Source organism: Morchella importuna (assembly GCF_003444635.1).
Source record: "Morchella importuna strain M04M26 chromosome Unknown Morimp01GS007, whole genome shotgun sequence".
NCBI classification, from domain to species: Eukaryota; Fungi; Ascomycota; class Pezizomycetes; order Pezizales; family Morchellaceae; genus Morchella; species Morchella importuna.
Genome location: NW_025763404.1, coordinates 18,867 through 42,253, shown reverse-complemented (window position 1 = coordinate 42,253; position 23,387 = coordinate 18,867). Strand labels below are relative to the sequence as shown.

The window sequence follows — 23,387 nt, the reverse complement described above, 5'->3', positions numbered from 1 at the left end:
ATTTAATATTTATGCTGGATTTCTCCCGGTGGTGATAGTAGTGATAGGACTTCAAGAGCTTCTACTTCCGGCGCTTTAATCTTGAGAACATGCTTTCCCATATTTCGCTAGAGCGCGTCTTTTGGTGTACGCGCAGCAAAACTGCTCATGCCATATGATAATCTGTACTATATATCCAAGTGTTCATGACTTTGAGGACTGATAGTAAGGTACCAAAAGCTACTGTGCAGCTAATGCTAATTGAGGACGTCAGTATTAACATTGGTGATTATTATTTTAGGTGATGTAATTTGGGCCGATATGTACTTTGGACTTAGTATGGATCGGTATGTACTTGATTTTTATACTTATAGAAGTGGTGCCTCCTCGTGTGATCGTACACAGGGCTTAGGTGTTAGCTTAACTACTTAAATAGATACCCTTTTTGAAGATATTTTCCGGATTTATTGGGACTTGAGAAGACAGGTGGCGGACGTCCGAGTTCATCTTTTCCCACATCGAGGGAGAGAGAGAGTTGGAATTTCTCGGATACCTAACCCTTGTAATGGTATTATCGAGTGATCGCTGGTGATTCGTGTCCACTGGGACTCGGTAGGGGCAGTTGCGGCGTCGAAGTTATCAGCAAAAGTTCTTGGTACCTTCCGCCAACCATCTAATGAGCACGAAACATAATAATTAGTAAATCTCTTTAATAATCCCCAATTTATTTCCCAGTGTCATTCATTGACTCTGGGTAGGACTCGGCTCTGCTCAGGGATATTATATCGAGACCTCCTAGCTTTGAAGAAGAAACCAATGCATGAAACTACAGTATCACGGACCAACAGACGTCATTGTTCTATGATCCTGCTTCATGAACAAAACCCGCTGTTGTCCTCGGGTCTCAATTCATGTTATCTTTGTGCGTGTAGGCGAATTTCTTCACTCTGGATTTTCAGAGCGAATTATCCAGATATATCGGATTTCTCACCGTCTATAGAGTATATGAGGCACTTAATGATCATGACGCCATTCGGAGGTCCTCAATAGCAAAGCAACCTTAGCAACTAACAGACGGTTCTATTAGGCTTAGTTACTAATATAACGAAGATCTGCTGCGCCGGAGATCCCAGGGTTGCCGTGAAATTGTGCAATGTCTATGTCTGGAATATTTGAGATCTAGCCCGTAATTAACGGGATTCGAAGAATTAAATTTTCCAAGGTGCATAGATGGCTGGCCGTTGAGTGTGTAGGCTATGACCTATACATAGATACATGTAGACAGGCCCCATAAGTCGAGTCCGGGAGAGATGGATATAGTCGCTATGATTTCATAAGTAGGAATTGATCAGTATCGATTACTGCTCCAACGCGGTGTTATTTAAGTCATGTCTCATTGCAGCGTCCTATTATTTAGTTACGATCCGTTATCTAGCAATATGTGAAATCTTCATCTTTCTATAGCTTTACTATCGCGCGGAACACACGTCGCACTCTTAATCTAAGCTTATTCTTATGGGGATGCTTGGAGCTAGTATAGCTAAGTATTAATATGTAGAACTTGTTTTTCGCTATTGAGCAAGCGGCACTCTCGGATGCAGTGCGGTTATCAGCCCGGCCGCGGCCGCGTCGATCATAGATCGTCGCTAAACAGGACCGTTATATGGACCCAACTGCACGGTATCTTTAATCTTAGCCACGCCAGGTTTGAAGGAAATATCGGGCTCGTCCGGATGGATCCAGAACTGTGTGTAGGACAAGGCCGGCTGCGTGGTTTGGTTGGAGGGGTGCCGCAAGCTGGCAGCGTATGTCAAGTGTCTACGGTTCCAGGTTGCGGGAAAGCTCATGCCTACATGTACTCCTACATACACTACCAGTGACAAGCACATACACGCGTTTTCTCACCAGCCTTACACCTCCATCTCCACTTCCACCGCCGCGCCCCGCCGGTCCACCGGGCAACTGCGCTCGAACTGGATCGAGATCATTCGATTTGCGTGCGTAGCGGAACAGGATCCATCCTTGAGTGCAGACACGTAGGTAAGGTTGTCTAAAACCTCGGGTAGGAAGGTAGGGGGTTCCTGCGGGGTATATGCCTACGGTGGGTTGGGATTGGGATAGCGATGGTGATGGGGAAGTTGCTAAGTTGGACTGGTTGGATGTCGACTTTCTACATCCCGGCTGTTTCGTTCTCAATTATTAAGGCCCGCGTGAGGTGATACTAGATCCCGGCTGGGACGGGCGCGCGGGGCGGCAGGTGATCTGTGCGCTCGGCGTGAGGGCGTTTAGTGAGCTACTACTGTGTGCTGCACGTGCAGCGTCATCTACTGAAAACGGGAGTGCGGGTGAAGTTGTGGGCAGAGCAAGAGCGAAAGAGTGGAGTAGTAGGACATAAAGTGGGGTGGAGTAACAAAAGTAACAACTTTAGAGTGTACCTGCATTAGCTAGATCGCATCACCCCCAAAGCGGACCATCTACTAATTCTCGGCTGCACTATGGCGCGAGAAGGCCTAGAGGGCGGGTGTGTCAACTTCATTTGTATGGGAATCTGAGAAAATGCCAGGGTTAGTCTAGGCGCTAGTACCATTATGACCAATTTCTATAAGCCTGATTGGCCGATTCTTTAAAAAAACGCTGAAGTTTACACACCAGCTTCTCGAGCCATACATGTATTACAGTGAACACCACCACTAGCGCGTACCTGCAACACCAAGCCAGGCCCCCGAAACCACCCCTGTTTCCAATAAAACCTCCGCTGCCTGCCCATCACCACCAATGTTTCCTCCCAGCCCATGGCTAGAGACTCTCTACTTCGGACGAAGAAGAGGAACAACGGCCCTTTGAAACAGGCCCAGCCTTTTCTTAATCTCGCCATGGGGGGAGGGACAACCATTCGTCCAGCAAGTACAGATGTTTCAAGCCAATGGGGCCCGGTTTGTTTAATCATTCTGCAAAGAACCCTCCCACTCACCCCTCCGTTCCCATTCGTCATCAGTGGTCGGGGGGGAAAGGGAGTGGGTGGTGATCCTGGGTGAGCGGTTGCCCTGCTCGGATATTTGATTTTCGATCCTCAGTCAGCTCAGGCCTGGGAAACATATTGCAGTAGCGTAGAGCTGAGTAGTAGTAGAGCATCATGTACATAGTTAGATATTAAGCAATTCACTTGCATATATAGCCACCCGTCCAATCCCCCACCTCCAGCTCCTCAGCTCGCCATCCCGCCGCTCCAAACACTTTTGTGAAGTTGTTCACTACTACCTTCGTTTTTCCCTTCTACTTTCTTTCCTTTTCGGCGCGAGTAGCCGGTCGCGTTCAAGCGGTTTGATACTGGCTGTACTTTCTTTTTTTTTTACCTTCTTCTTCACCTTCTTTTGGCCCCGGAGGTCTGGCTAGCCCGCGTTTTTCAAGGTTTTATAGAGTGCATTTATATCGAGATTCGACAAGATGAGATTCGTTACTGCTGCCGTATTTGCGCTCAATGTTGCTGCTGCTGTAGATGCAAGGGCTGGTATGTATCATTATTACCTTCTAGCCTTGAATTCTACCTTTATAATCTACTAGCTGGATACGAGTATATCATATATATCAGATGCTAAACATTACACAATATAGTCGGCTTCGGCGACATCAAGCGTCTCGCCCGCAGACTTGCAGTCCGGCAAGCCCAACCGCCTCCCAGCGACGCCTCCGGGTTCCCGACTTTGGCCCCTTCGGGTACTATGGTATGTTGAACGCCCCCCTCCACCTTCCATGTGTGCTTAGGGAAAACAGTATTAACAAGTCAAACAGGGAATTGTACCCGGTGGCCCGCTCGACTTGATCAATGGAACCGGTACCGGCCTCCCGCACGGCACTGGAACCGGAAGCCCGCCGCCTTTGGGCCCTCCGGTTAGTAGTTCCCTTCTATATAGAGTGATACAATAGACCAGAGTATAAGCTGACAATAAAACCCAAACCACAGGTTACGGAGGTCACCATCACCGTCACGGCATCAACGCCTATTGTCACAGAGACAGACTACCCTGGTGATGAGACGACCTCAACACCGGAACCGTCGGTCACCGGAACACTCCTCGACAATGTCTCGGGCTCCTCATCGACCCACACAGTCACAAAGACCGTTCCGCTTGTCAGCGATGGCATCACGCTCACACGCTCCGCTAACCCATCTTCTACTAGCCACCTCATTGATACCACATACATGACAAGCTCAGATCTCCCTCTGCCTACCTCCATTGTGGGACTGAACCCTCCGCGGCCCGGGTTCACAACAACAATCGTCATCTCGAACGGCACCACGCTCACCCGGACACTTTTGAACCCGGTCGAGACTACCATTGTCTCCGATGGCAGCACAGTTATCAGTACGCTTGAGCCAGCTGTGACGACCATCGTCCAAGACGGCTCAACAGAGGTCCGTACCCTGACTGGTGCACTGGAGACGACTGTTGTCGTGCCGGGAGAGACTATTGTTAGCACCTTGGAGCCTGTTGTAACTACTATCATCTCCAACGGGAGTGTTGTAACGAGCACGATCCTGGATACCATCGAGACTACGATTGTGCAGGATGGGAGCACGCTTGTGCAAACACTACAGCCGGTAGTAACTACCATCGTGCAGGATGGGACAACAGTTGTTAGTACAGCCCTGAATGCGGCCGAGACGACAGTTGTTGTCCCGGGGGAGACAATTGTTAGTACGCTGCAGTCCGGTGTGACCACCATCATTGAGGGTGGGAGCACGGCGACAAGCACGGTGCTGAGTGCGGTTGAGACGACAATTGTAAGGGACGGCAGCACGTCGGTAGTTACGATGGAACCTGGCGTGACTACTATCATCTCTGAAGGTGCAACTGTGACTAGGACCTTGACGGATGTAGAGGAGACGACGGTGGTCGTGCCCGGCGAGACGGTCGTCAGTACCTTGGAACCGGGTGTGACTACTATTGTCTCTGAGGGAGCCACTGTTACAAGGACACTGACAGAGGCGATTGAGACGACTGTTGTATCGCCTGGCGAGACCATTGTGAGCACCCTTGAACCGGGTATATCCACAATCATTTCCAACGGCACAACGGTAACGAGGACAATCACTAACGCAGTAGAGACCACTATCGTCTCTGCGGGAAATACAATGGTTAGCACGCTTGAGCCGGGCGTCTCGACCATCATCTCGAACGGAACTACTGTTACTAGGATGTTGACAGCGGCACTTGAGACAACAATCGTGGTTCCGGGCAATACGATCATTTCCACCCTCCAGCCAGGCGTCTCAACTATCATTACCAACGGGACAACAGTAACAAGGACCATCACCGGCGCACTAGAGACTACCATCGTTCTACCTGGAAGCACCCTTGTCAACACCCTGCGGCCCGGTGTCTCAACGGTCATTACCAACGGTACCACTGTCACCAGGACTCTGACAAACAACCCTCTCGAGACAACCATCATCGTCCCCGGCGAGACTCTGGTCAGCACTCTTGAGCCAGCTGTCACTACCATCATCTCGGACGGCACAACCCTAACAAGAACAGTATCGAGGGCGGTCTCAGCCAGTACCCCAGCCAGCACCTCCGAGGCCGCAACAATAGTAACAACCCTCCCTCCAGTCGTTACAGTTATTGTCTCGGAAGGCAACACAGCGACAACAACTCTCGCACCAGTCATCACAACCATCAGTGAAGCCACCGGCGCTGTAACTGGCTCCCCACTCGATGAGACGACCTCTGGATCGCTCGTCACTGAGACAATCACTAGCACCGTTGGTGGTATTGAGACAGTTATTACGACCATCAGCCGTAGGATCGATGCGACATATTTCACGTCTTCTACAGCACCAGAGCCAACGGGTTCGTTCCTGCCTGTGCCTTCTGTGCCTGCTGCGGGCCCGCCATATGGAAACTCGACGCTGGCGGTGCCGCCTTTTGGGAACTCGACCGTTGGCCTGGGGGTTACGGCAACGCATACCGTTACTGCTACAGCGGTTACCGTGACGAGGGAGCCTGTTACTGTGACAGTTGGTGTGAGTGCTGGTGAGACATTGTTGCCCGTTACGAACACGGAGACGTCAACGATGGAGGTTACGGTTACTGCTACTGCTGTGGTGAGTTGAGATAGTAACCCCTAGAGATAGAGAGATTGAAGCTAACACATCGTGATATAGACAATTACTCCAGAGCCAGTAACAGTCACTGTCGGAGTTTCCGCCGGTTCAACGCTCCTCCCAGTAACAAATACAGTCCAGGTCACCGTGACTGCTCCCAACGCAACTTTGTCACAGACCACTCATACAGCAACTGAGACAGTAACTCCCGAGCCAGTTACTATCACCGTCGGTGTGTCCGCGGGAGAGACTATCCTCCCAGTGACAAACACCGTACAAGTAACTGTTACAGCATCCGGAAATACGACAGTACCGCAGGTCACCAGCACCGCTACTGTCGAAGTTACCGTCACAGCCACAGCTACTGAGGGCGTTACTGGAACTCTGGAGCCAGTCACCGTGACTGTGGGCGGTGGAGCTTCTGGCAGTGCTGCTGTGACTAGCACTGAGACAGCGACAGTCCAGCTCACCGTTACCTCTGCAGTTGTAAGTTCTCCTGGTTGATATTTCTGGTGGGGTGGATGGTGCTAATTAATTGTGAATAGACTATCGTCCCTACACCAATCACGGTGACGAGCTTGGCCCCGATAACGAGATACACTACAGTTACGGTCACTCCACCGGCTGTTACGGTGACTGTTGAAGCACCTGGAACGACCGCTGGTAGTGGCGGTGCCGGTAGTGCAGTTACAGTTACGGAGACGGAAAGTGTGACGGTGTCGAGGATTGCGACTGTCACAGTAACTGAGGCGGGGGCGGTTTGCACGACTGCTTAGAAGTAGGGCGTGATCTGATTTATCTATTTTCTTTTTTTTAGTTAGCTTTTTCATTGGGATTTCTTTTTGAGATGATCAAGGGATCAATGAACTCACTGTCGCTACTGCTGGCCGGGAACGAGAGGGATTGGAGTACTTTTTGCTGTTTCATTTTGGATGTAGATATGTTCATGATTGTATATTTTCTATCCCTAGGCTGAGGATAGAGTTTCAATGAGAGATGATTTTCTGAGTCGAGTCGTGGACTGTTTTACGCATTAGCTGTGCTGGGTCTTGTTTTTTCTGGAGTGGGGTTTCCCGCCCAAATGGCGATAGCATGATTGAGCTTCGAGGCCAGCTTTTGTCATTGTCATCGTGATTGTCATCGTGATTGTCATCGTCATTGTCTGATTCATAGGGTTGAAACTCAAGCCTGGTCATTCAGTCATTTGGTACCAGCGGTAGCAGGTATGAGGGACTAGCTCGGGATCTGTGGTTCTCCAAAACAGCGGTGTTTTGGTCAACCGGATCCATCACATTTTCTAGGAAGCCATGGTAGGAGAGTCCTAGTGAACACCTCCGATGGAATGCCGTTCGTTTCCTAACGAACTCTAGTCCCGAAGGTCCATAGCGGATATATCACGCTAAGCACGAGGGCGCAAGCGAAGAGTTCGCCCGCTATCCCGGGAAATAAGAAGCATCCAACATGCAATCTGGAAATCCGCCGCAGCCTCAATTTCCGGTCGTGTGGTTCGTTGATAGTGTCCTGGATAGAGAACAGTCCCAGCTCTCTATGTACCCCACCATCCAATTAGATGTAGAACTGAAAGCCGAGGTTTTTTTTCCTTTTTTTTTCGAGCTCTCTAATTTGCCGGCATGGATGGGCCCATGTCACTTTTAAGGGTTGGTTTGGTAGGCGGTCGTAGCTCCCGCTGAACTACCTGCAGCACAGACTCATCTTGAATTTCAATTGTAGCTTTCCACATGCAACCTAAACAAGAAGAAGCAGCGGCTGGTGTACCCAGTGAAACATGCTCCTGCACCACAAAATATTCTTTTTATGGACTGCTGCCCCCCCAAAAGAGAAAGTTTGGTAATTTAAAAAAGACCAATGGGTGGTCCCAAAAGAAAAAAAGTTACCTACAAAAAGACCCAGTGCGTGCACGAGCATGTTTTACAAGATACACCAACCGCCGCTTCTTGTTTATTAGATGCATGCTGGAAAGCTAAAACTAGAATTCGAATACCGCAATAGCTATTTTTTTGGTGTGACGGCATGTGTGTCGTCGACCCTTCCGCCTACTTTGTCTATTCTCCCTTCCTTTGGACATACACAGTGGTGGTATTCGAGGAGAAGTTCCAAGCAGCAGAAGAAGAAGAGTAGACCACTTCGTCAAGACGGTCCCTTTGGGATTTTTAATCTCATTCGTCTGTTTGTTTTCTTTCCTTGCAACTCATACCTCGCTGCTGCTGGTCCATCCGGGAGCCTCTGTCCGTCCGCTCCGTTTCGTTTTTTGTTTCATCCCTACACACTCTTTTTTTTGCATATTCACTTCTTGGGGGACCCAAATGGAGCATTACAGGTCGACTTCAACGCCTCCCCGGTTCTCCGCATCATCGTCAGCTTCCCGCCGGATGTCCAGTTTCTCAGGGGGGGGAGGGCAGATATCCAGCCCATCACGGCTCTCTTCTGCCCACGGTGGCCGGCGTTCTACACGGGGAGACTGGAGCAGAGACTCCCATCTTCACTTCCAACCGCCGCACCCGACTCCTAGCTACCAGCGTGACACCATCGCCTCCCTCGCAAAGCAGTCACCCAGAAAGCTCTCTCCGAGCATTGAGGAACGGATCAGAGTCCTGGAGGCGGAGATCGCTATCCTGAAGAACCAGAGAGGATTTCTAGCAACGATGATCAGGCAGGAAAAGCATGCAGATCGGCACAGTCTGACAACGGATGAAATTGCAGCGGCCGCAGAGAGGTTAGGCGTATTTGAGAAATTGGAGGAGGTGGCAGCGCTGGGCGGTGATCCAGAGAAGAGTTTTTAGGGTGCTGTTGTTTGCTGTCCTTTCGTTGTTACTGTATGAGAAAAGTTAATTCCTGTTTCGAGTTGGCAAAACAGCCATTGTTACGCAAACGGAAACGATGTGTGGTGTGTGGGAATTTGGGAGCAGCGGAAAAAGAAAAATCCCAAAGTGTTTTTTGTTGGGGATGGTGTTAATGTATTCTCCAGATATGATTCTTCTTTCCTTCTTTCTTTCTTCTCTTTCAAGGGAGAGCAATCGGAATAAGAGTTAGGTAATATTGGAGGACTACGGGGGTTTCTTTTCGGGGGAGCTTTACAGATATCGGTTTCTTTATCAGCATGTTGGGGTTTGCATAACCGGGTAACCAAGCGATATGTACGAGCGGGTACAGTGCCAGGGTGTTGTTAATATTTTAGACCCCGGTACTAGGTGGTCTACCCGCTGTTGGCGTTGCCGTGGTTACTTACGCGGGTTATCTAAACAAACTCCTGGGACTTTGCTAGGCTATCCAACGCATGCCTTGCTGGCTGTCCCCTCCCACATCCTATCTATCTTGTACTTCTTATCCTATCCACTCCCTCCTTCCTTTCTTCCATCCTTCCTCTGCCATACCACCTGTTTCTTCCACCTATAGAAATCCTCCTCCCGGATCTATCAACAATTTCCCTCACACCCTCACCAGCATTCTCCAACTCAGAAAAGAAGAAAAAAAATTATTTAACCTTGTGTTCACTACCATCCACCAACCCACCAATATACATACACATCGACAATGGCAGAACCCCAAGCACGCCGGTACCTGACCCGTGCACGTGCAAAAGCAGAAGATAGTACGGTCGAGAATAGGCTTCCATACCAATGGAAAGGTCAGATAGTAGCCGAAAAACGTAAAGCTTACGCCATTGCTGACATTGAAGCCAACTCGTCGTTATCAGCGTCTACAGACAGTACTGCCCCACGAGTTACAAGAGCAACCAAGAGAGCAGCACCCTCAAGAGCAATTGAGAGTGCTGCCAGTGCACACGTAGCACCGAAGCGCAAAACCACTAAGAATGGCGCTGTTGCAAAGAAGTCTTCTATAGTTGCGCCCTCAAAACAGGTAAAGAAAGTCACTTTCAACGACGACAAAGAAAACCTCATACCCGCAACCCCGAGACGAGAGGAGCCCCCAGCTGAGCCGGAAAGAAATGCGGACGAGACAGACGAGCTTATGTCTTCGATGGGTGCGCTGTCGGTGAAGCCGCTCCGGGTTCCAGCGACTAAGCTGCGGCTTCCCACGACAAACATGAATGTCAGCTCAGCGTTTGATCCTATGCCTGCATTGTCACCATCAAAGGCTCGCCGTCCTCTGCCAACTCCTAGAGGTGCTGATGATCCAGACATGGAAGACGAATTGTCCAGCCCTATTCCTAAACTTGCGGCTAAACCCATTCGTCCAATTGGCCTATCCTCACCCACCCGAGGACTTGGGCAGTCGGCAAAAAAGCCACTAGATTTAACTGCTTCGCTGACTTCCCCTGCAAGACGGCCTCCAACCTCTCCTTTTAAGCTCACCACTGCGAATACCCCATTTTCCAAGTTGAACGGGGGTGGACCGAGATCAGAGATTACTTCACCAGCTAGGCGCCCACCTCCTCCTACATTTACTGCTGCTGGAAACCAAACTAAGAATGGAATCAAGCTTGGTCCAAGTGTCACTTTGAAGATGGAGATTCCAGATTTATCAAGACCTGGTATCAAGAGCCCTGCTAAAAGGCCCAAGGTACCAATCGTGTTCAAGGCAGATGAGTCGGAGGATGAGTTAGGGATGGATATGGAAGATTATAATCTGGGTCGATTACCAACGCGAGTCCCCAAGAAGCGTGTACAGATTCACAGGACACCTGAGGATATTGCGGCCCAAGAAAATACAATCTTCGAGAAGGATGAGCCTACAACGGTGAAACATGAGCGCAAAGAGATGGCCCGGTCATCCACGCCCCCGAGCCCAGTTCATGATGACATTCTTGGTGAAAAAGTGGAGAATGACGATCTCGATGCAGAAGGAGATACCGAAATGGACGATGCAGACGAAAGCGAATTGATGGAACAAATCGCGCTTTCGCCAACAAAATATAAGAGCCCAACGCAAGGTAGCAACAGTTATGGCTTTTTTAGTCTTCGGGGTGATAGCGAGGAGGAGGACGAAGTGTCCCCAGCCCCTTTCACGGGAAATCCTTTTGCCAATATTAATCTCCAGCCTTCGGAAAGGAAAACCTTGTTTCCCAACCCTCAGATCGCTACACCTAAGGAACGAGAAGCTCCGGTCATTAAAGAATCAGATGCTTCGATTCCTATAGATCCATTCTTGTTAACTCTTGATGCGCCAGCTAACCCTGTGCGACCATTTGAGAGTCCATTACGAACAATGAAGGTCCCAGTCAAGATGCATTCCATCGACGATGATCTATCTAGCGAAGATGAAGAAGACGGGAATGAAGATGGAGAGAACGCTATTGCATCACAATTGTCCTCACAGAGCTCTACAAGAAGTAATGTCATCCGCCCGGCTGGTGTACTTGCTGGTGCAGTTGTATTTGTGGATGTGTACACATCAGAAGGCGCAGATGCTAGCGCGGCTTTTGTCGAGACGCTACGCGGACTCGGTGCGAAGGTTCTCAAGAGTTGGAACTGGAATCCCAATTCCAATGGCGCCCCTGGAGAGGGTGAACGCAAAGTTGGGATCACGCACGTAGTATTCAAGGATGGAAGTCCTAGGACGCTGCAGAAGGTCAAAGAGAGCAAAGGTGTTGTGCTCTGCGTTGGTGTTGCCTGGGTGACAGCTTGTGAGGATGAACAATCATGGGTTGAGGAGAGCATTTACCCAGTAGACTTGGACCATGTTCCAAGAGGTGGCCACAGAGTAAGCAGCACACTCAAGAAAGTAATATTGTTGCTAACGTAATGACAGCACCGCAAATCTATGGAGCCCAAAGCTCTCTCGATGACCCCCGGGGGCTCTAGTTCGGACAGCGCGAACAGCCTCACGTCTAAGACTCCTAAAGCCATGCCAAGAAAAATCGTCTTTCCTCAGACCGAGCTTCCAAATAGAATCGCGGATGAGACAAATCCAGTGTTGATGCACAACCTGCTACTGGCACGGAGAAAGAGCATGCAGTTTGCGCCCAAGATTGGGAGTCCGCTACGCAGGTTTACTCAAATTTCCATGGACTGAAGGAAACCGCGGCAGCGGAACGGAAATGGGACCGCTTATGTTTATGCCCTATTCGATCAATGACTTTGCTTTGTAAAGATATCTGCATCGCAAAACCTTATCTTTTACCCACAGACCTTATTGTAGAGAAGGAACGTGATAATTTCTCTCTTTGTATTTTTGTTTTATGGAGTTCTATTTTTTTTTTTTTTTTTCTTTTGGTGAGGGTTTGGTTGTACTATGCGAATTCTACTTTTAGTTATTCTTTTGGTATCCATACATGCAGTTCAGTTGGACTTGTACTTTGCTTTTCTCTGTATATAGTTTTTTCTTCTTTCTTTCTTTTGTCTAGGAAAGCATAATTACGGGAGCAGGGGAATTGCAGAAATGCGTTCTCCATTGGCATCTCCCGCATGTTCAGAGTTTTAAAGCCCTCTGCCTGTGGGAGTAAGGGGGTGTAGATTTCTGTATTCCTATTTAGTACCGTCCTTCTTCTCTGCCCTTAGTATCGATGGACATGAATGGTAATACATAGTATCGGATCTCCTGGTAGTTGGCTGTTTGCGAAAAGTTTTGAATCTGGAGTTTTTTGTTTATTGGACGGAGCTATAGGGGTCAGTAGGTATTTGCTTTAATTCTCTGTGGTTTTGGATTCTGGTTTGTTCTTGGCTTGTCTGCCGGCTTCAAACTTCAAATCCCATAAAAATTATGTATGCATTACAAAAGAGATAGGCAATAGTGCCACGGTAATAAAGTATTTTCCAATGAGAGTGCGCACAACACGAACGGTGCAGGTGGATAAGACAGTGACCACCACCCCACAGACACTTCCCCCTAGGACCTTTGTGAGAGACAGAATCCCATCGGTATCCAGGTACGTTTATTGGCTATGTTCCAGATCACGAGCATGCAAGACAAACGACCCCGCGCGCAGCACCCCCGCAAGCTCTATCGGCCTGATGTCAAGGTTTCAACCGCGGTTCGTTCAAAAAAGAGAAACCCCCCACAGTCCGGTATCTACACCAATTAATCGGGGCGCAACTCTCCGATACCGCCGCATTCTTTACAACGGGACTGCGGGTTTACTGATCTGTAGTGCGGTGTATCCACGTACTGAACCGGGTACGGCTCGAAAGATATTTTTGCTGAATAAAGACCCAAGCAGGTGGCCGAAAAACTGGAAGGGATTATCCTTGCCTTGGCGTTATCGTCGGATGTTTCCATTTCCTGTAGTCGATGAGGGCAGAGTTAGAAAGACGTTTTATGCTGGTAGAATTAGGGAGATAGAAGTTATGTAAATATTTCACATTATGTGGAGTTTTAGGGGAATTCATTTGAAGTTCTACCCCAACCCTTACTACAATACATGTGCGCTGCTGTAATTATTTCAAACCCGATCATGAATCACTGCCTGTCACTTTGCAAAATGCAGTGATGCTACAGGAGTCTGATTCTTTCTTTTGGAAGAGGATTGCCAGCTCTCGGTACCTGAATTCAAGGATACTGTCCTGCAGGTACGACATTACATTGCATTCACAGATGTCAGTCGGCCGTCCAGGGCCCCCCCTGCGCCGAGTGACAGCCCATGACCAGACCGGCAGCCCGTCGGCTAGCCCACTTGCGCCACAGCGGCTGCAGAAAACGTCACTACGCCACCCGCCGTGGGACCCTTCAAACTTTGAGCTCTTAGAAATCAAAAATCCCTATTAAAGACCCTCCGCCCCCATTGCTCACCATTTACAAGAAAAGTGCTAAAAGAGAACTTTTTAAGAAAACATCTCTCAAAACAATGTCCCGACCACTCTCATCCGTGTTGCGACTACTACGCACCACTACCCCCACCGCCCGCCGCACCCTCCACACCCTCCCCCTCCGCCGCCCCACCCCCTCCGCCGTAGCCGCCTCATCACCATGGCGCCCCCTTGGCGCCCCCGCCTCCCTCCGCAGATCAATGTTCATCCAGACAGAAACCACGCCCAATGCTTCCGCCCTCAAGTTCATCCCCGGCATGCCCGTGCTGCCCGCGGGCTCCTCGTCACTAGAATACCTTGACGGGCGGGAGACCCACAACTCGCCGCTCGCGCGGAAATTGTTTGCGGTGGACGGCGTGCGCGCCGTCTTCTACGGCCCGGACTTCATCACTATTACTAAGACCGAAGACGCCAACTGGGCGTTTGTCAAGCCGGAGGTGTTTGCCCTGATTACGGAGGCGCTAGCGGGCGGTGGGAGCGTTGTCGTGGAGGGGACGAGCGGCGCAGTGGATACGATGCCCGAGGAGGGGGATAGTGAGGTTGTGAGTATGGTGAAGGAGTTGTTGGATACAAGGATTAGGCCGTCGATTCAGGAGGGTGGGTTTTTTTCGTGCTTTCTCTTGTTTTCTTTTTTGCTGGTGCCTTGTTGTGCGTTGAGTGGGAAGTGCTAATAGTTGGTGTGGATGAGTGCAGATGGCGGTGATATCGAGTATCGAGGGTTCGAGAACGGCATGGTGAAGCTGAAGCTCCGCGGAGCTTGCAGAACCTGCGATTCGTCGACTGTGACGCTGAAGAACGGAATCGAATCCATGCTAATGCACTATGTATGCGCCTCCCCCTTCCTTGCTTCCTTTCCCAGGGGGTATAAAAAGATGGGTGTGTAAAAAGCTAACATCCCAACCAGATCGAAGAGGTAAAAGGCGTCGAACAAATCCTCGACGAAGAAGAAGAGATCGCAATCCGCGAATTCGAAAAGTTTGAGGAAAAGCTCAGAAAGGTTAAAGGCCCACCACAATCCGCTTCTGCTTAGTTCTGTGTGGCGCCGGGGACTAAAATGGGTGTGAGTGATGTGCTACAGAAGCCAGACGCTGCGTTTACTTGGCAGCAGTGAGAGTGTGGGGAGGAAGGAGGTGGAAAGAGAGAGAGAGAGCTTCGAGGGTGGAGCTGGTAATGTACATATCAACTATTAGAGCGTGGTCAGTTCAGTCAGTCAGTCGGTTTGTTGCGTTTGCTGTGGCCGATGGGGAGGAAATGGATTGTTCGGAAGAGATACATGATTTGCTGCTGGTTTGCATGTGCTTGTTTGTCGTTGTGTGGGCTCCATAAAGACGCCATTGGCCTTGGGAGTGTAACGTTGCTATCTGTGGTGAACAGAATGGGGGAGGGATTGTGTCATGAAAGGTCACTCGGTGCGCTTCTCCTCAGATCCGGTGGGCAGTTTGCGTTACCCGGTGAGGGTCATCAACACATACGCCCTCACCAATCACCCTGTTTCTTCTCACCTGTTTCTTCTCACCTCCGGCTTGCAGTGGGTTCTACATTAAAACACTCGATTTTTATGAACCCGGACCACCGCGGGATTGACTATCTACACCCAACGGAGGATTGCAAGGCACCAATTTGCCCCTTTCCCCTTCCTTTTCTCCTCCGAGCAAAATCCCACACGCGGAGAGAGGGCTACAAAAGATAAGAGAGAGAAAAAAAAAAGAAAAAAAGAAAAGAGGGAAGATTAGACACGGACGGCGAAAGAACACCCATAACATATTCGGCTCAGCAGACTGTAGAAATAATTCAAACTTTCGGAAATAAGCATTCAGTCCGTGGAAGACGTTGGTGAACCCAGAAATAGAAAAGGGAGTTTTGAGGAAACACGAGGAAACAAGAACAGGCATTAATGCATTACTAGTGAAGTAATAAAGATCAAAGTGAAATCGAACCTATCAACAAATGTACGTAAAACCAATGCATTGCCATCGAGATTGGACACAACAATAAAACCGTTCCGATTAAACAACGAAAAGAAACGAAATAACTCGACAGAGTAGATATCGACAAAGAATAATTGAAAGATTTTACGCCCTCCATGACCGAGGAACAACAATTCCAACCTAACCATATTGCAAGCGATCTTGGTCAAGAAGGGAGGATCATGAGTTGCTTATCTCATATAGTGGGTTTTTCACGGCAATAGAGGAAGCTTTGAAACAATTCATTAACCCCAATCGATTCAATGTCATCGTTTGGCGTTTAGCCAGAATTATTAGTTCGAGGAAAGATCGGAATGGTCTCAAGATTTTCCCAGCCACCCATACTGCCAGTCTGCCCAGAAAAGTTTCCATTCATTTGAGCTTGCTGTTGCTGCTGCTGTTGCTGCACCATCATGGATTGTCTAAATGGGTTGGTACCACCCGTTGTCGAGGGAATCGATAATGCTGCAGAGGCGGCGGAAGAGCCGGTTGGGTTCGGACTAACAGCAAGATTACGTGCAAATGGGTTGGTACCGGTTGGCATCGAACGGACGGTGGGTTGCTGAGAAAGTGGCATGGACTGCTGAGACTGCGGGTTGTACGACGATGTAGATTGCGTAGAAATGGGGAATGCAGGAGCTGAGGCAGTCAAACTGGTGGGCGATGTCTGGGATACAGCCCTCGCAAAAGGGTTGGTGGATTTCTGAGCAGGGGGTGATGTAGCGTATGAACTAACAGATTGGTTTGAGGTAACAGAGCCAGTCATCATCATGGACTGGCGAAAGGGGTTAGTGTCTGTTTGACCCGTATGGCCCGTAGAAAGACTCAAGGCTGGGGAATTTTGAGGGGGAGTGAAGGTAGAGGTTTGCTGGGAATATTGGTGCGGAAGTGTCGGCATTGGGGGAGCAGAGACCGCGGTTTGATCCGATGGGGTATAACCACCAAAACCGGCCCCTGTGAAGTTTGTTTGAACTTGTTGGGGAGAGTTGGCCTGCATCATTGGGGCGGGAACTTGTTGAGCTTGTGCGTAAGGGTTTTGGGCCTGGTACATCATAGGGTATGCTGCTCCTGTTTGAGTAGGAAATTGTTGCTGTGCCATAAAAGATGACTGCCCTGCCATAAAAGCTGCATCGGACTGCTGAGCGTACTGGTTTTGCATCTGGGATACATCCTGTTGATTTCCGAACATAGGAGTTTGTTCTGATTCAATAGACTCAAAAAAATCAATAAGATCTGGAGCGACAGCCCTGGGTGCTGTTGCATCCAACTCAGCTGTTGGTGCCTGCAACTCAGCTACCCTAGGCGTCGCATCAGTAGCCTTGGGCGGGGGAGGCGAGCTTGGTTTGGCAGTCGCAGGAGTTGGTTTCCCAGTTCTCTTTGCCTCCTGGGTAGCGAGGTAATTCCGCCTATTGGAATCGAATTCGGGGTCTTGTAGATATTCTTCCAATGAGGAAGTAAGACTTGTAGGGGCGTGTTTAAGATTGGGAATCTGAAGACGGGTAGCTGTTTCTACAGATCTTGCCTGCTGCAGATATTCTACAACATCCGCAGTTTGCTTGGTAAATGTCTTGTAGATCTCTAAACCACGCTCTGCATCAAACCGTGACATTTCAAAGTAGTGTTCTGTCGCGGGGAGGTTAAAATTCGTTTTCTTGGTATTGAAAGGTGTTAGGGTACAAACCCAGGACATTTATGACCCCTTCGTTCACAACGTGGAACAAAACCAAGAGATCCATAACTAGCAATCTGAAGGCTAGCAAAGAAATCTCATTGTCAACATCGGTTTCTAGGAACTATTGCGGTGTTAGTTAGACCGTCTTGATAGCTACCGCAGACATGAGAGGTAACCCTACTGTGCATTTCAACAACGCCCTAATCTGCGTCTGGACGCACTCAACTTCCCGCAAAAGCCCCTTTTCAATACTTAGCTTTCTTAATCTGCCCTCACCACTCCTCACATAGTCTGTTTTGACGTCTCCATAAGTTCTTGCCCTCTCGAGTAAATATTGTGAGTAATGCCTGATATTTCTCCCTTGTTCCTGAGCTATATGGTGTCGATTTTAATTAGAATGGTCGAGTTGCTATATGGGATAAAGAAGCCGGTAAATCAGGGAAGAAAAAAGGAGAGAGCGTATGAATACCATCAGAGTAATGGCTAACTGTGATAAGCCGTGGGTGTTTTCGTAGATATCTGAGTGTTACCTCCCGCTCCCCCTCACGTATCATTAAATGAACAATGATGAGAGACTTGAAGACAATCTGATATTACCGGCATTTTTCGTTAGGTGCAGTTTTAAATAAGTTTAGGTGGAACCAACCGTCCATGTTTGATCCTTGACCCGGTTATTTAGCGCCCGGAAAACCTCCGCAATACCAGCTTCGCCCGCATGAGTGGCGACAAGAATGTGCTCGACATATTTGGATTTCGGGGCCGCAAGTTTAACCTTGGTTGCTCCCTATCAAGTAGTCAATATGATAGCACTTCTAATTTCTCTAACTGTTCAACCATCCCGCAATTCATATCTTTGCCAGAGAATGCTTCGCACAACTGGAGGAGCAGACATGCCTTCACCGACTTCTCAAAGGAGGTAGCCATCTTTCCGCTCCCAAAATTTTCGACGTCCTTGCGTCGCCGTCCCAGATAGTATATTCTCCCCACTTTGCTGATTCTTCGGCGAAATTCGCAACGGCTCGGTCCTTGATTGCCGGTGTTGCTGATTCCTCCAACGAGTCTTATACGTAGAGGTATACTTGTCTATGGTTTCTTGTTGTCTCCGTTGATGAGTTTTCGACGAGGCTTGCGTTGAGGAATTTGAGAGTATTGTTGAGTAGGTGATTACTTGACAGGAATTCCGGTGGATTATGTCTTATACCGGGCGGGGAACAGAGATAGAATGTCCAGAGAACTCTGTGGATTGAATGCAATCACTTATCGAGCTGCAATGTGAAAGAGTATGTACTTCTAGCTTTTGAGCTCCGAGGATTTGTAGATGGGAAGCACTGATGTGGCAGATCCCAGTTCGCGGAACACCGGCTGCTGTCGGTTTCCGCAAACCTCTTGGAACCTCCGGTATAGTGGCCCTATGGGTAGTCGGTTGATTGTGACAGAGAATAAGGTTGACAACGAGTGCGCAAAGATTGTATTTGTTATTAAGGAGGGTACAACCAAGCCGGAGCACAACTCGAGGTTACGGTAGGGGTTTGGCTGGGCACTAGGTTTATGTCACTACAGTAACTTCACAGCGCAATAGGGAGGTTGCCAAACAAATGGTAAGATTGGGTTAAACCACAGGATCAATTATTTAGAGGTAAACGATAGGGAGGGGGGGTAATTATTGATATGGAGGACCACTTTCGGGGGGAGGGGAGAGGGGGGGTTGAGTGGTTGAGGAGGGGGGCTCTGCTGCTGCAGGGTAAGAAGAAGGAGGTTGAGGTGGGATAGATGCTGCGTTGGCTTAGGGAGCCTTTGGAGGTTGATCCGGAGAGGTTCGCTGGCCGTTGGCCGTTGAGCCATGCACGGGGTGTGGCTGTACCACAGCCGCCTGCATCTGGTTTTCTAGTAACTGGACAAAAACAGTGACATTATGACGGTGTGGCAGTACTCCTATAAACTCTTTTCAGAGTCTACAACGAGTGGAAAACATCCCAAAGTAGTTGTATTGATATTCACAGACCACTGAGAGTCAGGTCGATACTGGAGCTCCCGTATCGACCTGTGTTTCTTAACTGCTTTTTGTTCTATCGCAAAAGATATACTGAGTCAAAGGATGTTCTCGCCTAGGACTCCACCTAGTCTGCGAAGTGATGAAGGGAATTCAAGATTCCCTCATCGGAAAATCCAGGCAAAAATAAATAAAAATAAGTCTTGGTGGTCACAGGAAAGCAAATAATGAAAAAGATATGGAAATACATCATGATATGGAAATACATTGTAATTCTACTGACTATAATTACATTTATTAGAAAAGAAATATTATAATTAGACCTTCCAAGATCTGGTTCAGAGATGCCATTGAAGCGTCCGATCTTGTAACAAGGAGGGTGTGCTCGAACGCCTATTTCATGGTTAACCCGGAATTCTTCTCAGAGGACCCTTAAGCCAACCTGTCCGTAAAGAGCAGGCAGAGTGTACCCCCGGGAAGAATTGGGAAACCGATTCATAGACTGCACGCTAGGCTTTCATCATCTGTAGAGTATCTGTTAGCATACCGCGCAAAGAGTCTATCTGAAGGTGGGGGTGTCTCACATTTTGAACTTGGAAGGATATGGAGAAAAGATGTGATGAAGAGGCTCACGAATGGATTAAATACCTCTGAGATTTGATAGGTTACCCGGACGCGGGGCACCAGCGGCAAATTTGCGGGGCCAAGAACTATGAAAAAGTAATGGAGTATGTGAGGTTAGGGTTGGTGGGACAACATTATAATATCACTGTGCGTGAAAGACCTTTAGAGCACCCTGCCACTTAAAAGATTGGACGACAAATATGTCAATGCAAGCTTCGCTATCACGAATCTGCCTCAGCTGCCGCATACGAATCTTTCCTTCTGGATTTGGTCAATCTATCCCAATTCCACATTGTGGTTACCTGTTACGGCACTCAAGCTCTACTTATATAGGGAGGCCTTCGGCTCGTGGTTTTGCTGTTTCATTGCAATCAAGGGCCTCTTCCACCGAAGGACCAGGCTCTCGGAAAACTGCAGAAGATGAAGACATACAAGGGCGATCGCCGAGTGAGGGAGGGACTGAACCGGACGCCTATGTCACGAATCCTGAGGGAACTAAACGGAGTCATCCGCTTGTTATGACCGATACAATAGCCAATTTGGATGCGGAATCTTTCGTGGCAGCTGCGAAAGCTCGACTAAAAAAAGCCGCTGAAGCAGATCCTTTTGATCCTTTGCTTTCGAAGCAGGCAGATGAAGACTTTTTGAAAAGTTATAGGTCCTTGCTTTCAGATACGAGAAGAGATATCCAAAGAGAAATAAACGATTCCGAGGAGATGTCAGAAATTTTTGAAGAATCTATAAAGACGCCAGAGGGATTGAAGCGTAAAGCAATATTTTGGGGGAAGCCAGCAACGGTACGTACAATCACAATCACGCCTCACGATCAAACATCTGCTTTGGTCTTATTCTCATGATCATTGGTTAAGCAGGACGCAAACAATTCTTGGCCCGCTGAGCTCCCATCTACACTTAAGGGTGTAGCTTCGAAGTGTGACTTCGCCCTTTCTTAAAGTTGTTAAATCCTGCGATCCATGGAGCTAACACCTCTCATAGTTAATTTTCCTCCAGCAACTCACCGGGTAAAAGATCTTTCATATCGTGACGACGACGAGGTAGTGACAATGCATGGGTTTCTCGCTCCCTGCAGGATAATCAACAAGAAGCTCACATTTGCAAACTTTTTCGACTTTCATTCTGGTCCTAAATCCCAAATCCAAATCGTTTCCAATCTATTTGAAGATCCTACAGAAGACCAAATCAAGGCGCAAGAGACCTTATTATCAATAGCTCCTTTCACACCAGTTTCCGTAACTGGTAAGGTTTTCAGGAGAGAGTCTACCAGGAGAAATAAGGAGGAATTTGAGTCTAAAGCAACTTCCCCTAAGATTCTTGTCAAGCGTGAATTCTCCTCACGGCACCCCTCAGAACGCACCCCAGGGAAAACCCCGACATTCATAGAAATTCACCTTCAATCCATCCAAAAGCTCAATTCGGTTACAAAGGATTTGGTGTATACCCCTGATACTGTTTTCCCACCAGAACAACGGCATCTCCAGCTACGAACAAAGTATTCTCTATATTCGGCACTTCGTCTCCGAGCCAAAGTTGCCTCAATATGCAGGAACCACCTTGAAAGAAACGATTTCCTAGAAGTTGAAACACCTCTTCTATTTAAATCCACTCCCGAGGGTGCTCGTGAATTTCTTGTTCCAACTCGAAGCAAAGAGAACGGAGGAGGGATGTGTTATGCCCTGCCACAATCACCCCAACAATACAAGCAAATCTTAATGGCAAGTGGCGTGGCTCGCTATTTTCAGCTAGCCAAGTGCTTCAGGGACGAAGATTTGCGGGCAGATAGGCAGCCAGAATTTACTCAGTTGGATTTGGAAATGTCGTTTGCAACTGGGGAAGATGTTATGAGCGTCATCGAGGAGCTTCTCAACAAGATTTGGTTTGAAACGTTAGGTATCGATCTAGGTGGAGGGTTTCAGAGAATGACCTGGTGGTATGCAATGAAGTTCTACGGGAGTGATAAACCTGATCTGAGGTTTCCCAAGACGAAGGTGAGATTTTTTTGTGAAGGAATTTGACTGAAGGATGATGTTAATCAGTTTATAGATTAACGAGATTACCAGTATTCTTCCACACCTGGTTAAAAACAAGGATGAACACATTGAAGTCATTTGCCTCCATACTGATCGGCATATTGACATTGAGAAAATTGAAAAACTCCGTTCGTCGTTCGAAGAGACTCATAAAGGAAAGGGAGATGATCATTTCTTATCATATGTGTTCGGTCATCCTTCGACACATCTTCACCCAGATTTAGTAGCAGCCAAAATCGACGAAGAAAAGATGGTGGAAATCAACAGAGAGATTTGGGCAACTCCTGGTTGTATCATATTGATCAAGCTTAGAAAGGGCGATTTGTCGGTAAGTAATTCTGTGCAGCTTCTGTTATTTGAAAAATGGAAAAGCTGCTAATGGTGAAATTTAGGGTGGGAGCACTAAATTGGGTCTCCTTCGGGCCGCCTTGCTTACTGCAGCTCAACGCGAGAACCTTATAAAAACCCCTGAACGCCCCGAATTCGTTTGGATAATAGATTTCCCACTTTTTTCTCCCAGTTCAGATTCGGAACCCGGCCAAAGTGGTACTGCTGGACTTTCGTCGACCCACCACCCCTTTACAGCGCCAAATCCAAAGGATTTGGCGATGCTTGCTTCCGCGCCAGCGAAAGTCAGAGGAGAACATTACGACATCGTGGTAAATGGCGTTGAACTTGGAGGTGGCAGCCGCAGAATTCACGATGCGGAACTCCAGAAATATGTGCTGGAGAGTGTGCTTAAAGTTGACCCATCACGTATTCATCAGTTTGACCATCTATTGAAGGTCTTAGACAGTGGCTGTCCCCCACATGCAGGAATTGCATTGGGATTTGATAGGCTCGTAGCCATCCTTCAAGGAACAGACTTCGTTAGGGATGTCATTGCTTTCCCGAAGAGCGCTAAAGGCGCCGACCTTCTTGTGGGTAGTCCGAGCTTGGTCAGCGACAAAGATCTGGAGACGTACCACCTGAAGAAAAGAACGAACGGACAGATAGGATAGGATGAACAGGAACTATTGATGTAAATTTACTAAGAAAAAGAGCAAGTGCGGACGGGCATCATGAGCCTCCAGAACCCACTGCAACTTGAATCCAACGTCTCCTCACCTGATTGCTACCCGTCACCGACTTGAACTGTTAAAGCGGTTTCAACCAATGAAGTGTTTATGTAACCGCGACCTTGCGGAGAACGTCACCAAGCACCAGGAATATGATTTGTTGACCTGCACGGGAGAAGGCTAGAACCGTGGGAACACTTTGAGAAAGCTCCAAAGGCC

The 23,387-nt window shown here is 48.4% G+C and overlaps 6 protein-coding genes across 6 annotated transcripts; 5 read left to right on the top strand and 1 right to left on the bottom strand.

Annotated features, from left to right (window-relative positions):
* Nucleotides 1-3,423: 3,423 nt before the first annotated feature.
* LAJ45_03218 (uncharacterized protein) lies at nucleotides 3,424-6,861 on the top strand (the record flags this gene model as incomplete). Its single annotated transcript, XM_046112805.1, has 6 exons — nucleotides 3,424-3,487; nucleotides 3,592-3,701; nucleotides 3,769-3,867; nucleotides 3,941-6,085; nucleotides 6,146-6,571; nucleotides 6,631-6,861. 6 exons carry the CDS (start codon nucleotides 3,424-3,426, stop codon nucleotides 6,859-6,861), a joined length of 3,075 nt encoding a protein of 1,024 aa, XP_045973682.1.
* Nucleotides 6,862-8,409: 1,548 nt separating this feature from the next.
* Nucleotides 8,410-8,886, top strand: LAJ45_03217 (uncharacterized protein; the record flags this gene model as incomplete). The annotated part of the gene is made up of 1 exon (XM_046112804.1): nucleotides 8,410-8,886. The coding sequence occupies one exon, from the start codon at nucleotides 8,410-8,412 to the stop codon at nucleotides 8,884-8,886; it is 477 nt and encodes a 158-aa protein (XP_045973681.1).
* A 751-nt stretch (nucleotides 8,887-9,637) lies between these two features.
* LAJ45_03216 (uncharacterized protein) lies at nucleotides 9,638-12,079 on the top strand (the record flags this gene model as incomplete). Its single annotated transcript, XM_046112803.1, has 3 exons — nucleotides 9,638-9,731; nucleotides 9,801-11,767; nucleotides 11,816-12,079. 3 exons carry the CDS (start codon nucleotides 9,638-9,640, stop codon nucleotides 12,077-12,079), a joined length of 2,325 nt encoding a protein of 774 aa, XP_045973680.1.
* Nucleotides 12,080-13,847: 1,768 nt separating this feature from the next.
* On the top strand, nucleotides 13,848-14,920 carry LAJ45_03215 (uncharacterized protein; the record flags this gene model as incomplete). Its single annotated transcript, XM_046112802.1, has 4 exons — nucleotides 13,848-14,406; nucleotides 14,503-14,633; nucleotides 14,714-14,806; nucleotides 14,888-14,920. The coding sequence occupies 4 exons, from the start codon at nucleotides 13,848-13,850 to the stop codon at nucleotides 14,918-14,920; spliced, it is 816 nt and encodes a 271-aa protein (XP_045973679.1).
* Nucleotides 14,921-16,056: 1,136 nt separating this feature from the next.
* LAJ45_03214 (uncharacterized protein) lies at nucleotides 16,057-18,372 on the bottom strand (the record flags this gene model as incomplete). The annotated part of the gene is made up of 6 exons (XM_046112801.1): nucleotides 16,057-17,399; nucleotides 17,458-17,569; nucleotides 17,630-17,820; nucleotides 17,918-18,035; nucleotides 18,095-18,232; nucleotides 18,283-18,372. The coding sequence occupies 6 exons, from the start codon at nucleotides 18,370-18,372 to the stop codon at nucleotides 16,057-16,059; spliced, it is 1,992 nt and encodes a 663-aa protein (XP_045973678.1).
* A 2,208-nt stretch (nucleotides 18,373-20,580) lies between these two features.
* LAJ45_03213 (uncharacterized protein) lies at nucleotides 20,581-23,111 on the top strand (the record flags this gene model as incomplete). The annotated part of the gene is made up of 5 exons (XM_046112800.1): nucleotides 20,581-20,859; nucleotides 20,935-20,995; nucleotides 21,059-22,068; nucleotides 22,124-22,438; nucleotides 22,503-23,111. The coding sequence occupies 5 exons, from the start codon at nucleotides 20,581-20,583 to the stop codon at nucleotides 23,109-23,111; spliced, it is 2,274 nt and encodes a 757-aa protein (XP_045973677.1).
* Between the last annotated feature and the right edge of the window lie 276 nt (nucleotides 23,112-23,387).